At 38.1% G+C, this 14,370-nt stretch overlaps 2 protein-coding genes across 2 annotated transcripts; one reads left to right on the top strand and one right to left on the bottom strand.

Annotated features, from left to right (window-relative positions):
* Positions 1 to 358: 358 nt before the first annotated feature.
* Positions 359 to 5,668, bottom strand: LOC124112103 (CDGSH iron-sulfur domain-containing protein 3, mitochondrial-like). Its single transcript, XM_046472063.1, has 3 exons — positions 5,560 to 5,668; positions 1,575 to 1,781; positions 359 to 941 (listed from the first exon to the last, which is right to left on the bottom strand). Exons 1-3 carry the CDS (start codon positions 5,647 to 5,649, stop codon positions 753 to 755), a joined length of 486 nt encoding a protein of 161 aa, XP_046328019.1. The 5' UTR covers positions 5,650 to 5,668; the 3' UTR covers positions 359 to 752.
* Positions 5,669 to 5,824: 156 nt separating this feature from the next.
* LOC124112102 (sperm-associated antigen 6) lies at positions 5,825 to 10,437 on the top strand. Its single transcript, XM_046472062.2, has 9 exons — positions 5,825 to 5,979; positions 7,075 to 7,337; positions 7,686 to 7,869; positions 8,213 to 8,418; positions 8,561 to 8,734; positions 8,910 to 9,062; positions 9,303 to 9,494; positions 9,661 to 9,923; positions 10,196 to 10,437. Exons 1-9 carry the CDS (start codon positions 5,955 to 5,957, stop codon positions 10,260 to 10,262), a joined length of 1,527 nt encoding a protein of 508 aa, XP_046328018.1. The 5' UTR covers positions 5,825 to 5,954; the 3' UTR covers positions 10,263 to 10,437.
* The last annotated feature ends 3,933 nt before the right edge of the window (positions 10,438 to 14,370 follow it).

Here is a 14,370-nt window from a genome sequence, read left to right as displayed (position 1 = left end):
GACAGATGGAATCTCATTGGTTAATAAGAGGTACATAGAATGGACATAACTTGTTATACCCACTGATGGTGCTACGATTAAGCCACAAAATTTCAGCCCAGTTCAGCAAGGGTGGGAACTGGTCTTTTACAGTGAGTTAACTCCCTTGCCATGGGTGAGATGATAAGTCACAGGCAGGGACTTTGGTTATATGGACAGAAGCTGAGAAGCGTTAACTCTAAAGCCATGAACAAATCAGAGTCTTGTTATGTTCTCATTATGGAGGTACCTTAGACCTTGGGTCCTACTCAGCTAAAGACCTGTCTTGGTCAAATAATTCACATTTTGTGTTTGCCGAAAACAACACCATAACACTTCACACTGACAAACACAAGTTTTATTCTTAACCATATCACTCATTCTAACAAGATTTCTTCATACTGCATTAATAAACTGAATCAAAGCTCTCCAATAATATGTAAGTTTACAATGAACTGACTACATACATACCACAACTTTCCAGTCACTATCAGTTATGTTTTACAACTTAACATTTCTATCACAAATAGAATCTGCCTGAATCATAATACAATTACCATCGCACACTCTCACCACAGTCAATGTGGGAGATAAATTCACACACATCTACCCAGGCCACCAAAGGTACATTCCATCTATGATCATCTGGGTGTCATGAAGAGGAATGAGTTACAAACACATACATGCTATACTTTTCCCAGTGCTGTAACCATGGTGATTCAACACGTCCTGTCCTATTTGACTGCCTGGACGTGGGGCAGCTTGTGTGTGCCATCACAGAAGGGTCTGTTGTTTGTCTGTTTACAGTTGCATAGCCAGTACTCCTTGGTTTCCTCCACACTAAACCGAACTGGACCCCATTTGGGCATGTTCTTACTTTCTGATGTCCCCCATAGTGTCTTGTGTGTACCATCACACAGAGGCTGTAACAGAAGCACAACACTAACACAGAGACCGTAACAGAACATAACATTTCCCAATTGTCTTCAAAATCACTTTGTGTAATGTTGGAATGCCCTCAGTTGGTGTATGTGTTGTAGTTACCTTCATGATACTAAGAACGTGTGGTGATACTGAGTTGTCCCCAGCAGCTATTGCTTATTGCAAGAGGCGAGTAAATGGCTCTTGTGGTCAGACTCGGTGACAATGTTGGTTGCATGTCATCATATCCCAATAGTATTGATGCGCATGATGTCAATAGCTGGACAGTCTGATCAGTTACAGATCACGGTCATGTAGCTGGAATATTGCTGTGTGTGGCATTAAACAACTGCCAAAACAAAATCAATTCTGACTGATTCAGCTGGCTGCCAAACTTGACCTGTTTTACCATGTTTCACATGACATGTCTACTGACTGCATTGATATTTCATACAGCAATAGTTGAGTGAAGTAAATATCACATCCTTCATTAAACTGGCAATTTAACTTGACCTGTTTTAATATCAATAACAAACTGACTCCACATATGAAACATCCAAAGAATCAATGTGCTATGAATCCATCTATATCACTACATATATATGGTGTTTATTAAAACATTGCTCCACACTTACTTGTGTGTGACTATGCCCACAAGCACACCAAGCGTATTTCTTCCCTGCCGTCAGCTCTATTCGAAATGGCTTCTTGTCATATATCTTTCCCTTTGGTTGGTCAGTTGAGAACTCATTTACAAATTTGGGAGTTTCTCTGTGCTGCCTGAACTTGTTTTTCTTCTTCTTTTCAGTCACAAAATCATCAACATTCAAAGCCCGTGTTTGCTGAAACATTTAAAAATACGCTTAAACATGATCGTTGCCAAAAGTGGTTTATATGCAGCCAGTCATAATAGTATGTCACTGGGAATGCATTTCCCTTGCACATGAAGCATGCACATGACCTACAGACAGAATACTGCAGCCTTTCCCTTGTGTATGAACCAGTCCAATACCACATATAGGACATAAACCTACTTTGATTTCAATTTAGAGCTAGGTTACCTCAGATTTAAGTGTTAATTTGAATTCCAAATGCTTAATTGTGCGGTTAAAACTATAGGTAACTCTAAATTGAAAACACAGTATGTTTATCTCCATTCTACCACAACAAATTAGATGTGAACTCTTTTAGACTATTTGGACTTAGCGAAGATACTGAGTGAAGCGGCAAGAGTTATGTCCATGTGTTGTTGATTTCAATTCAGGAAACGCTGATAATAGCCTTAATGTTGTTGAACCTTGTTTTCTCACATCGATATGCTTTACATGCATGTATGGCAGGCATAGAGAGCATGCAGCACAGCTACATAGCACATGCCAGCATGCAGTGGACACCCCTGAAGGACCCTGTAAAAGAGCCTTGCAAGGCTTAGTTCTACACCTCACATCACTATGATGAATTCACGTTGCTCATTGTGACAGAGAAAATGTGATGTCACAATTGGCTAAAGTATAGAAAAAGCACCACATATAGGCTCTCTGGTGTCCCCTAAACTTGAAATACACTCCATGAGTAGATTTCTCTCATGTTTTCTGCACAAAATGTGCACACATACTTTGATTATTGTAGTGACCACAGATCTGAATATCAAAACCTAATATAGTACATACAATTATATAAAATTGCCTCAATGACTGAGAAAAAAGTACTTTTCTATTATTATTATTATCTTCCAGAGTGGTGCAGTCATCAAATTGTCCGCTCAATCAGAGGTGGTTATAGTGATCTGATACCTCTGACTGACCAATCAGATTCATGTATTTCCCAAATTCACACACACTTCTCGCCAAAGAAAGATAAAGATATATGGCAACTGATTAACTTAAGCAGAATTATATCCCAAATGTCTTGTTATCACACCGGTAACAAAGAATCCAGTGAGAAAACTCAACAGTCAAAATAGAGATACATGAAAACACACATATCAGCTCTCTAAGCTTAGAGTTTTTCCAAGTGGCAGCAATATTTTTCTAGGTGCCTTTCAAACTTTAAAGAGGCACATTAAAATATTAAGGAGACACATTGATTTAGGCTTATAGAGAATTTATCATTTTAGAAATTAAATAATAAGACAAGACAAGAAAACATTCCAATTGTAGTAATGTGTCTGCACAACAAACTTTAAAAACTTGCTGCAATAAAGACAAGTCATTGAACAATTACCCTTGTCGAAAGACCATCACTGGAACTCACTAAGCCAGTTACCTGAAACAATACTGTTGCTGCCTTTTTGTTTATTCCAATGTTTGTTTTATGCATTCGTTGGGATTCATGATCCATTTGTTGCTATCAAACACATTCATAGCAGATGAAGTAATCTTGGTTGTTGGTGTTGGCAGTTGCTGTTGCACTGGACAAAGCCAGGTACTTTGTTATTTGCTGAAACGATCTCACTGTTGCGGTCGACAACAAACCACTGCTCATGGAGACCGATCCCTTGAACATAATATCTCCAATGCTCAATTCCGAAAAGTAAATGAAAAAACCATTGCACTACAAATTCCAGTTGGTTCATGTACCAGGTGCAAAACACAGTGCTGCTGATGCTGATGCTGACAGCATTGAGGAGTCAGTTATACACTCAGCTGTTCGTCCATCAGCTCCCTCCAGTCCATCACCCGGGACAAGGTTCGGACAGCAACCAACAGTGGCCAGGATATGGTGAAACTGGTGGAGATGATTGAATCAGGGATGCCAGAACTCCCCCATGAATTACCAGCATCACTTCGCAATTACAATCAGTCTCTTGAGCATCTACATACAGTCGATGGGGTTGCCATATACAAGGATTGAATCATGATTACCCCATAACTACGACAGGATGTCTTGACTGCACTCCACTCACCAAGGCGTGTCATCGATGATGTCGAGAGCTGAAGCATCTGTCTTCTGGCCCGGAATCACTCCAGCTATCACAGCCCTCAGAAACAATTACAATCACTGTAACCGTATGGCCCACTCCCAACCTTGTGGCCCACCCATGCCACCAATCTACCCATTTCAATGTCTTTGTGCTGACTTTTTCCATTACAAAGGGGTCATCTACTTTGTGAATGTCGACAGATACTTCAACTGGCCTGTAGTTGAAAGAACCTCAGTGGTGCATCTGGCCTGATTGATTCCCTACGCCACAGTTGCTGATCATATGCCAGGCCATATGCATTCAACATCACCATCTGGTCTTAATGGTACACAGTACCGCCCTTTCTTGCAGGAGGCCTCATCCAGGCCCAGAATGCCAACAGTAATCAGCCTGTGGCCCCCTCGCAGAAGGAATTAAACTTGATTGAACCATCATCCTCAGCCGTGCCAGCAATGACTACTGTGAGTCCCTCAGACTGGCTTCAGCACTACTTGAACTTCAACACCAGACTGTTGCTCCTTAACAACCTGCTGCACCGTCGTTGACAACATCAAATAAACCAATGCTACCACCCCCACTACCTGCCTCAGTGGAGGTTGAACCCGGACGTTCTGCTATTTGGGCGGAATACCCTTTGCTGTGGGGCTGTAAATCTGCTACAGTGAGTGAGTGAATATGGTTTGACACCGCTTTTAGAATATTCCAGCATTATCACGGCAGGTGACACCAGAAATGGGCTTCACACATTGTACCCATGTTGGGAATCGAAACTGGGTCTTTCGGCGTTACAAGGAAACGCTGTAACCACTATGCTACCTGACCGCCCCAAATCTGCTAAAAAATTGTCAGACATGAATGTGTTACATGACATCCCTGTCATCCTTCCCTTCCATAGATATGGAGGATTGGAACATTCATAATGTGACACCAACACACTTGAAGACATTTCAGTTCATTTTAACACTTAGTCAAGATTTGACTGTCTTCTTTAAAAAGAGTCCTTGTCATACCTTTTGCAAGATCTACCAATGATTTGGGTAGGGATAGAGGATTATGTACATTTACATTATACAATCTTGTGTTGCATTAAGTTTTGTTTCATATTCTGTGTTCCAGATCTCCATAATTTGTGATAATTTTTATCGATTTCCTAAAAAACCCCACTAACCTAAAAGATAATGTTTTCTTATAGATGAAGAGTTGATCCATGTATTTAAAATCTTTTAAAAGTTAAATATTATCAATATTTCAATGCAAAAAGATGGAGAGTGACCACTATATTTCTTCATAATTTGGCGTTGTCGTTAGGCTACAAGTTAGCCTTGTTCAGCGGAATGGACATTAACTTTCTTGAAGTATAAAAGTTTATAGATCTGGATAAAAATTATCATAAAGACATCTGTATTTTAAAAATACCTACGGTATCTTAGAAAAAGGTTATACTCTGAAAACAGAGGTGTGTGTGTGTGTGGGGGGTGGGGGGGGGGGGGGGGGGGGGGGGGATAAGGATAGAGTAGGGGGAAGCCTCCCCTTACCCTAACCAAAGACGTATACAATGTACGTCCATGCATTAACAGTAACACACTGTATTTTCACATATCAACCTGATAAAACTTTGTCATTTCAATCCCACAGCAAGAAAGTTCATTGTGCAATATTTATATGTTAATTTAAGCATATGTCATAAGTAATATTACCGACAGTGCTCCGAAAAACGAACAATTCTTAAAGAGTGAGGTGACCGACACACATCGGTTCATGTAGAGCGCCATGTTGCAGTCCTGCATTGAATAACTTAGTGCTATTTTTGGAATAATATTAAATTCTTTTGAAATCTCGAAGAATTACTTAATTGATGAATTAATGGTGGAATAATAAATCAGAAATTAATAAATGAAAATGTTTTCTCGCCCAAACTTAATTACTGTAAAACACTTCAATTTAGGCCAATCGAATTTGCCCAAATTCATATCTTCGGTCCTGTCCTTGTTGCTAACCGCTCATAGCAACGTTGTTCTACAGTAGTAAAAACTAACAAGCGTGAGTGTCCATCGTTCATTTGTGCAAGTGTCGATCGGAGTAAAAGAGCAGAATGAGTCAACGACAAGTGTTACAAGGTATCGTATTTAGAATGGTTTTCACCAAATCACTAAGACGTTTACATTTCAGATAGATCAAAACTTACTGTGTGAAAGTTTGATTACATTTTGGTGATTTCTTCATTTCGATCTCGCCTTATGACAATGTTTACATTTCGAGTGAATTTGCATTCCTTTATTTTGGCCTCGTTGCTATCATTAACCCTATAACATGGTGTAAGTAACATTAAGTGTACTTAAATTGCTCAATTACTGAGTAAAATAACATTACATGAAATATCCATCAAGGTAATCCTAAGGACTTCAGCTTTGGCATACCCTAGTCCTGGACAAGGTTCTCGTCGTTAAATGCTGCTAGGTCCTAACTGTAGTGAAGACCGTAGTTGTCAAACAGCAGGGTTTGTTGAAGAAGCCTTAGGTGACGAGAACTTTCATGTCCACAGCACCCTAGTCCTATCTTTTTACTTTTCCCCTCGCACCCTGTCTGCTGGGTCAGAAATAGGCCTGGAGATTAAATCATTTAGTAGTTTCAGTGATCTGAATTCAAAATGGGGACAGCAAAATGAATAAATTTGTTCATATGAAATCTCACGTAAGCTGTTGCTATAGTATCGAGCTATATCTTGCTATAATATTTCCCACTTCATTCCCAGTTAGCAAAAGATAAGCTGTTGCCATAGTATTGAGCTATTTCTTGCTATTACTATTTCCCACTTCATTCCCAATTAGCAAAATCAAGAAGCAGCATTAGAAATTGGTACCACTGTAGGCCTTGCCAAACCGCCCAATAGTTAAGGACAAGTAGACATTTGCCATTTTTAAGGGTTTTGCTATAATATGTTATCATAATGACTAGTGAACTGAAAATGTTATGTGAGGAGTGTCTTATCTGACTCACTGTACTGCAGCAATGTGTGTGACTTCAGCCACTTGTCTAAAGCCCAAGTCTAGTAACATGTTATTAGGTCTTGTAAAATCAGCTAACAATTGCCAACATATTAACTAAGAAATCAACTGACAATGATGCTAAGAGCCAAGTTCAGTCTCATAGGCTGCTGCAAATTAACAACACATTCAGACAGTTGTAGGATTTTCTGAATTACTTTGTTTTAGTGTTTGAACAGTACCAGAAGAGTCGGACACAATTTGTCCAGACAGTTGCTGAACTTGCCTCAAGACCACAAAACATCGAGACACTCCAGAATGCCGGAGTTATGTCGCTTCTACGTCCTCTGCTCCTGGATATAGTGCCAACTATTCAGCAGACAGCGGCTCTGGCTCTCGGACGTCTGGCAAATTATAACGATGACCTAGCTGAAGCAGTAGTGAAAGGAGATATCTTACCTCAGCTTGTCTACTCACTGGCTGAACAAAATGTGAGGAAGTCATTGTTGTGTATTGATAATCTATCAGAAATATACTTTCATTCCTATGAGAATGCACATGAACTAATTAGTGTTTATCACTATGTATGCTGAAGAGTAGAACAATATGTGAAAAGACTTAGAGAATAATTGAATTTAATGTGAACTTATTGGATTTGTCTGTTATTTTATTGTGTTTATTTTTCGGAAATGAACATTTTTGGTTTTAATTATGATACAGTGCAAGAAATTACAATGATTTTAAAACTTCATTCATCGACGACCTAAGTTTGTGTGGGGCGTATTTTCCCCACTGTAATATCAACTATTTTTTATCCTATTTCTTGATCATCATTTCAGCGTTTCTACAAGAAGGCTGCAGCTTTTGTGCTTCGAGCTGTTGCCAAACACTCCCCTCAGCTGGCCCAGTCTGTGGTAGACTGCGGGGCTCTCGATGCTCTGGTCATCTGTCTGGAGGAGTTTGACCCCGGGGTGAAGGAGTCTGCAGCATGGGCTCTTGGCTACATTGCCAGACACAATGGAGGTAAATGTCTCTATATGAAACAATGTTAAAGATGGATTTGTCTATTCCATGATGTCCTGACCGTGACATTCATGCTGCTTCTACATATGAAAGCCCAGCTTTTGAGGACAAAGGAGATATCTAGATGTGTTGATTATCCATGTTTTTTCTTTCTACTTTTAGAACACTAGATACAAGTTTTGGTAACTTACACTCATGACATGGTGACCTTAAGTATATTATCTGTTTTATTCTGGTCCATTTTCATGTATGTTTTCATGTTAATGTTTGAGAGGGGTGCCTGTCAAATGTTAAACTTGTCCATTGGAAAAAATATTGACTGACATTCTGCTTTTCATTGTAGAGCTAGCCCAGGCTGTGGTTGATGCTGGTGCAGTGCCGCTGTTGGTGTTGTGCATCCAGGAACCAGAGCTGTCCCTGAAGAGAATAGCTGCTTCAGCTCTCAGTGATATCTGCAAACATTCACCAGAGCTGGCCCAGACCGTGGTTGATGCTGGTGCTATTGCTCATCTTGCACAGATGATCCTCAACCCTGATGCAAAACTCAAGGTAACAGGCATCTTGATCATACATGTATCATCGGTATTGATGCTATTTGTAATATATTTTATTTCTAAAGCTTAGATTTTTTGCAAGTATGTTTTTAGTTTCTGGACATTGTACAGTGGTATGAATGTTTTCTATATTTCAGCGTCAAGTGTTTTCAGCACTGAGCCAGATTGCCAAACACTCTGTGGACTTAGCAGAGATGGTGGTAGAGGCAGAGATATTCCCGGCAGTCCTCACTTGTCTCAAAGACCAAGATGAATATGTCAAGAAGAATGTTGCTACACTCATCAGAGAGATCGCCAAACACACACCAGAGGTTAGTTTCATCCGGTGTGTAAAGGTTTCAGGCAGTAGATATAAGGCTGCTGAACAACATTATCTTTAATGATTCTTTACTTCTTAGAAATGAAAACTGTATAGCATACATTATTGTGAATGTCTCTGTGTTAGTAATACACAATATTCATATTTAATATGATGCATGTTTGCAGCTGTCGCAGCTGATTGTCAACGCTGGTGGAGTGGCAGCTGTTGTAGACTACGTCGGGGAATCCAAGGGGAATGTGAGACTGCCTGGAATCATGATGCTTGGATACGTTGCAGCTCACTCCGAAAACCTGGCCATGGCAGTCATTGTATCAAAGGTAAGTTATGTTCTTGTTCACGGAAAATAAAGACAGTTTCAGATTTTGAAGAATGGGGATGCGAATGTTATTCTTAAAGCTGAAAGTTTAAAGTTTTCATGAAGTGTTATCATTTTGTAGTTGCAAGCTGTTGAGCTCAGTCTGAGAGTCAAAGGTTCTGTTCTGGTTATATTTAGTTCAAACAAAAAGATTCCTACTTTGCTCTTTTTGTATCTTTAATCCAACTTTCTGTTCACCCAGGGAGTAGTACAGTTGGCCATCTCGCTGGCCGAGGAACGGGATGACCATATCCAGGCTGCTGGAGCGTGGGCACTTGGACAGATTGGACGACACACACCGGAACATGCTAAGGCAGTGGCAGTGGCTAATGTGCTTCCTAAACTACTTCATTGCTATCTCCGTGCTGATGCATCAGAAGACCTCCAGACAAAGGTAGAAAAGCACCAACCATTTGCTGTCAGAATATACAAATTAAGGCAAATGATACAAAACACCTCCGATAACAAAAACAGAATTCTGAATTTTCATCAGTGTTGAAATTTCATGAGTTTATTCCATTTTCTGCACCTAGGTTTAAATACTTGATTGATGTTTCCAGAGCAAGAAAGCCCTGAAGAACATCCTACAGAAGTGTGTCCACCTGCCTGCCCTGGAACCCCTCCTCCATGATGCTCCTCCCAATATCCTCAAGCATGTTGTTGGTCAGTTCAGCAAAGTCCTGCCCCATGACTCTAAGGCCCGCAGATTATTTGTCACTAGTGGAGGTTTGAAGAAGATCCAGGAAATCAAGACAGAACCTGGCTCAGCTCTGGCAGAATATGTCAATACAATCAACAACTGCTACCCAGAAGAAATTGTCAAGTAAGTACACATTGTCGCTTATGCTTCAAGACTGTTGTGACCTGAATTACAAGTAATGAAAGCTCAATCCAATATAACGCTGAGCTTTGTTTTTTTTCCGCTTGTTTTTCACATATGTAACTTGCTTTATATTGCAATTGTCATATCTGCAATACAATGATAGCATATTATCACAGCAACTTAAATACGATAAGATGACAGTTATTGTCTGACTCAAATAAACTCAGAAAATATATCATTCAACTTATACATATTTTTAAATGTAATTTCAGATACTACTCCCCTGGTTACTCTGATGCCCTCCTGGAGAGAGTGGAGCAGTTTGCTCCCAAAGTGTAACAATGCTTTCCTGACAACATAATATAGGAATATTACAGACACTTTTGTGCTGACCTGAGTTTGAATCAAGTCATTTGTATACATCTTCGGGGATAACTTTCAAGAAATGTGAAACTCATTAGGTATTTTGAACTCCATATCAGTGCATGCCAGGAGGAACAGTGCCACCCGGGAAGCAGCAACCCATCTTTCACTCTGCCTCACCTCTATAGGTGTGTAATAATGCTAGATTTATTGGTAAATTTTGAAATTTTTGTACTGTTCTCAGTAATGTAGATGCTGCTTTATGCTTGTTCATGAAAAGAGCTATAATGGCAGGTATATCAATATGTTAATATACCAGTAATTCTTCACCTTATTCAATTTCAAGTTAAATTTGTTTGAATGTCAATGTACTGGATCTTGTTTATAAATCACTAGCTTTCAAAGTTTTATGTTTGTGTTATGGACAGTGTCAGTTATGTGAAGAATCACCTTGTTTCAGGTTATGTACTGCGTACAAATGGTATTTATGTAGTGTGAAGGTCTGTTTGTTGTAAAGGGGATTCCAGACTTTGAAACTTTTTATGCCCAAGAGAAAGTAAGGAACATGTCTGAAATTTGCCAAGACAAGATAATTTTGTAAATAAATAATGTTTAAAAAAGTGAGTTTGTTTTCTTATTTCACCTACTTGATATGATGGACTTGGTATCTGATGAGGATCGGGTGACTATACAAATCTATGGTTGATTTTAACATCAGTGGATCTGTGAAGATCCAGGTTTTAAAAGGTCTTCAGCAACCCATAATTACAGTAATAGGCGACTAAGACTGTCTCAAGAGGAGACTAATCACTGGATTGTCTGGTCCAGACTATTATTTACAGATCACTGTCATATAGCTGGAATATTTGCCGAGTGCAGCTTAAACAACAAACAAATATAACATGAGTGACCTCCCATGTAATTGGGAAATGACACAATCGAGGGGTCGGTTATAATCTTGAGTCTTACTCCTACTCTGCATACTCTTTGTACAATCGTAGTGTGTTGTCAGATGAGTGAAATCAAAATACAACACTTTAGAATTGTTAATAAGTAAAATAGAACACACAATTAAGCATTTTATTCTAGAAGTTGACTGGGCAGCCATGTCTACTATTCCACCTTCTGAGTCTCCCAAGACAATTATACATACTTTTGCAGGACATCTTTAAAAACGCCGGTACTTTGACATTGAATAAGGAAACAGTGCATAAAACAGAATATACTGTTCTCTACAGAGACACTGCAACCACATTAGCACTAGCAGGTGCACCAGGAACACTTCACCGACAATCATCGCTATCCATAAGAGCATATACAGTGATCATGTGGCATACAAACAGCCAATAAACAATAATGAACCACAAAATCCTCACGCTACAAATAAAATTGATATATTTAACTTCTAAATAAGCTTTATTCAATGCAATTTGAACTGATATAAATTAAAAAGAATTATATTTAAACAATACAGAAATATTTGCTTTCAAATTAATATTGTTTCCGTCAGTTCAAATTACTAGTATATATCTAGCTTGTAGCTACAATTCGCTGTGGTCAGCTCGTTCTGCTTTTGACCGTTCGTCAAGGCCGGACTTACATAATCCAGGCCCCGGGATCATGAAAGTGGTCTTAGCTCAAATTTTGCTCAGCACGAATTTTGTCTAAAGTTTTTAAGATTTTGCAGCTTAGATTCGGTCTAAGACTGGATCTTGAAACGGTCTTAGCAAAATCTTTGCTAAGTCTAAGTCCGTCGCCATAGGGACGCGCGCACGTTAAACCGTACTACCGTTATTATTGGAACTCTTCAGTGAATGGAGATGCGAAATTCGTGTTGTTTGTAAACACAGCTGTCTCGTGTGACAAGTCGTCTGCGTCCTCTCCCTCTGGAGAACTCTTTTCGAATCTCTTATTTAAAGATTCATCAACTTTTTAATTGTGATGCCTCAAAAAGTTCCGAATCACTTCCACAGAAATCAACGTTCAATAGATCACTCTTACTTTAATCTGCTTCTTCAAACGAAAACTCATCATGAACTTGTTTCACCTAATCTTTCGAATGTTTCGTTCACAATGGCAAATGCCCGTCAATCTCCAGCGCTGTCAAACAGGTCCAATATAGGTTAGTCCGACCATTGTTGTGTTTGCGCGCTCTGTTCCTATCTTTTCCATGTTTGAAGAACCAACCTCCAATAGTCAACCCCGCACTTTACGGCGACTTTGTTTTAAGTTGGATATGGTCTGAAAAGTCACGATTAGTTTTGCACGTGCAAAACTAATCGTGACTTCGAGGACCATATCCGACACATAAAATTAAAAAAATAAATACTAATATATATTTATAGGATTTAGGAAAAATGCATACATATAGATTTTCTATAACGTTTGGAGGGGATACGGGCGGACGTCTTTAAAAAAGACTTTTCATGTAACAATTAACATATCCAGAATAATATCTCAATAAATCATGTAATTTTATAACGAGTAATACAGATAACTAAATAAAAAAAAAGAATATTCCGTAAAACAACACTTACAGTCTTGTCTCATTCATACAAGAATAAAGAGATTATATAGTTATACATTGCTAATTACAAAAGTTTACAATTTATAAGCCTAGTTTACCACAATTTCTTAAATAGATTATAGCTGAGATTTAGATAATATGAAACACTTTTAGTTTACTAATAATACACGTTTAATATACTGCACTGTGTAATATACTACACGTTTAATATTAATATTTAAATGCAATAATATACAATACAAATATATACACACATATACAACTAACCTGATTTAGTGGTTTGCTTTCACTTCACTTTCACTTCACTTTATTCTCCAGAGAACCACGCATGGTGGTATTAGAGTACATTTTACATGTCAATCATTATATACAAGCATTCAAAATGGCGGCGGACTAAAACAATATATTGTAGGTAAACAGTGGTAGATATAATAAGCATGTCTAGCATAAGTTTTGATATTACAGAGAAGATAACATTTATAAACCTTGCTAAGTTTCTTAAAACAGTGAAATCTGATGATGTAAACAACCGTCTATAAGATGCCATATTTGAAAATTTGGTTAGTTTGTTGAAATAAATCTTTTTTCTATTTTCATCAAAAGCAGGACAACGAAATATATAATGAAACTCGTATTATACCAACGCCCTGTCTCAATAGGTAAACAATGATAGGATGTTCTAAATTTTAATATTGGGTAGTAAATATATTTGGGCAATAAGATAAAGGCATCAAGTGATGGTAGGGTCTTAATGTGTTTATAATATTGTCCCTTGGGACTTACTTCTATTGCATTCCTCCACACTTGGTAAAAGTTATCTTTTAGTGTAGTTTCTACTTTATTAAGCAGCCATGTTCTGTTAAAATTACCTGGGAACATATAAACATTACTTAGCCCACATGAGTTAAGGGTATTTTCAACAAACTTAAGCCAAGAATAAGAATGATTATTTAACACACTATCTAAAGACATGAAATTGTACAATACCGAGGATAACTTGAAGTGAGACAGGGGCGTGTTGAGTTTATACCATTAACTAATAATTCTTTTAGAAACATGGATGCTGATAGGAAATATTCCAAATTCACCATATAAGAAATAATTCGGGGTGGACATTCTGAGACCAGAGGCTAATTTTAAAAACTTGGTATGAATATTTTCAAGTATATCTATTTTAACATGTCCCCAAAATTCAGAGCCATATAACATAATGGGTAAAATCATTAAATCGAATGCTTTGAATACGCAGTCAAGTGTTAAATCATTGTTTCTTGCCATTTTCAATTACAAAAACGTACATTTCTTAGCTTGTGTGGCTAGAACACTTATACCAAATGTCAATTTTCTATTTTTGTGAAAGTTAAAACCTAGATATTTATAATTATCAACTATTTCAATTTCTTCTTTGCCAAAGTAAAATGATAGCTTGTTTACTCTACACTTACCACTTCCAAAAATAACAATTTTAGTTTTATCACTATTTACAGTTAATTTCCATTTCTGACAATATACATGAAAATAATCCAGGGACCTCACAGGGCTGACGCTGAAGTAGCA

Source organism: Haliotis rufescens, unplaced genomic scaffold, assembly GCF_023055435.1.
Source record: "Haliotis rufescens isolate VD_foot unplaced genomic scaffold, xgHalRufe1.0.p SCAF_10, whole genome shotgun sequence".
Classification (NCBI taxonomy): domain Eukaryota; kingdom Metazoa; phylum Mollusca; class Gastropoda; order Lepetellida; family Haliotidae; genus Haliotis; species Haliotis rufescens.
This window is presented reverse-complemented; position numbering and strand designations above follow the sequence as displayed.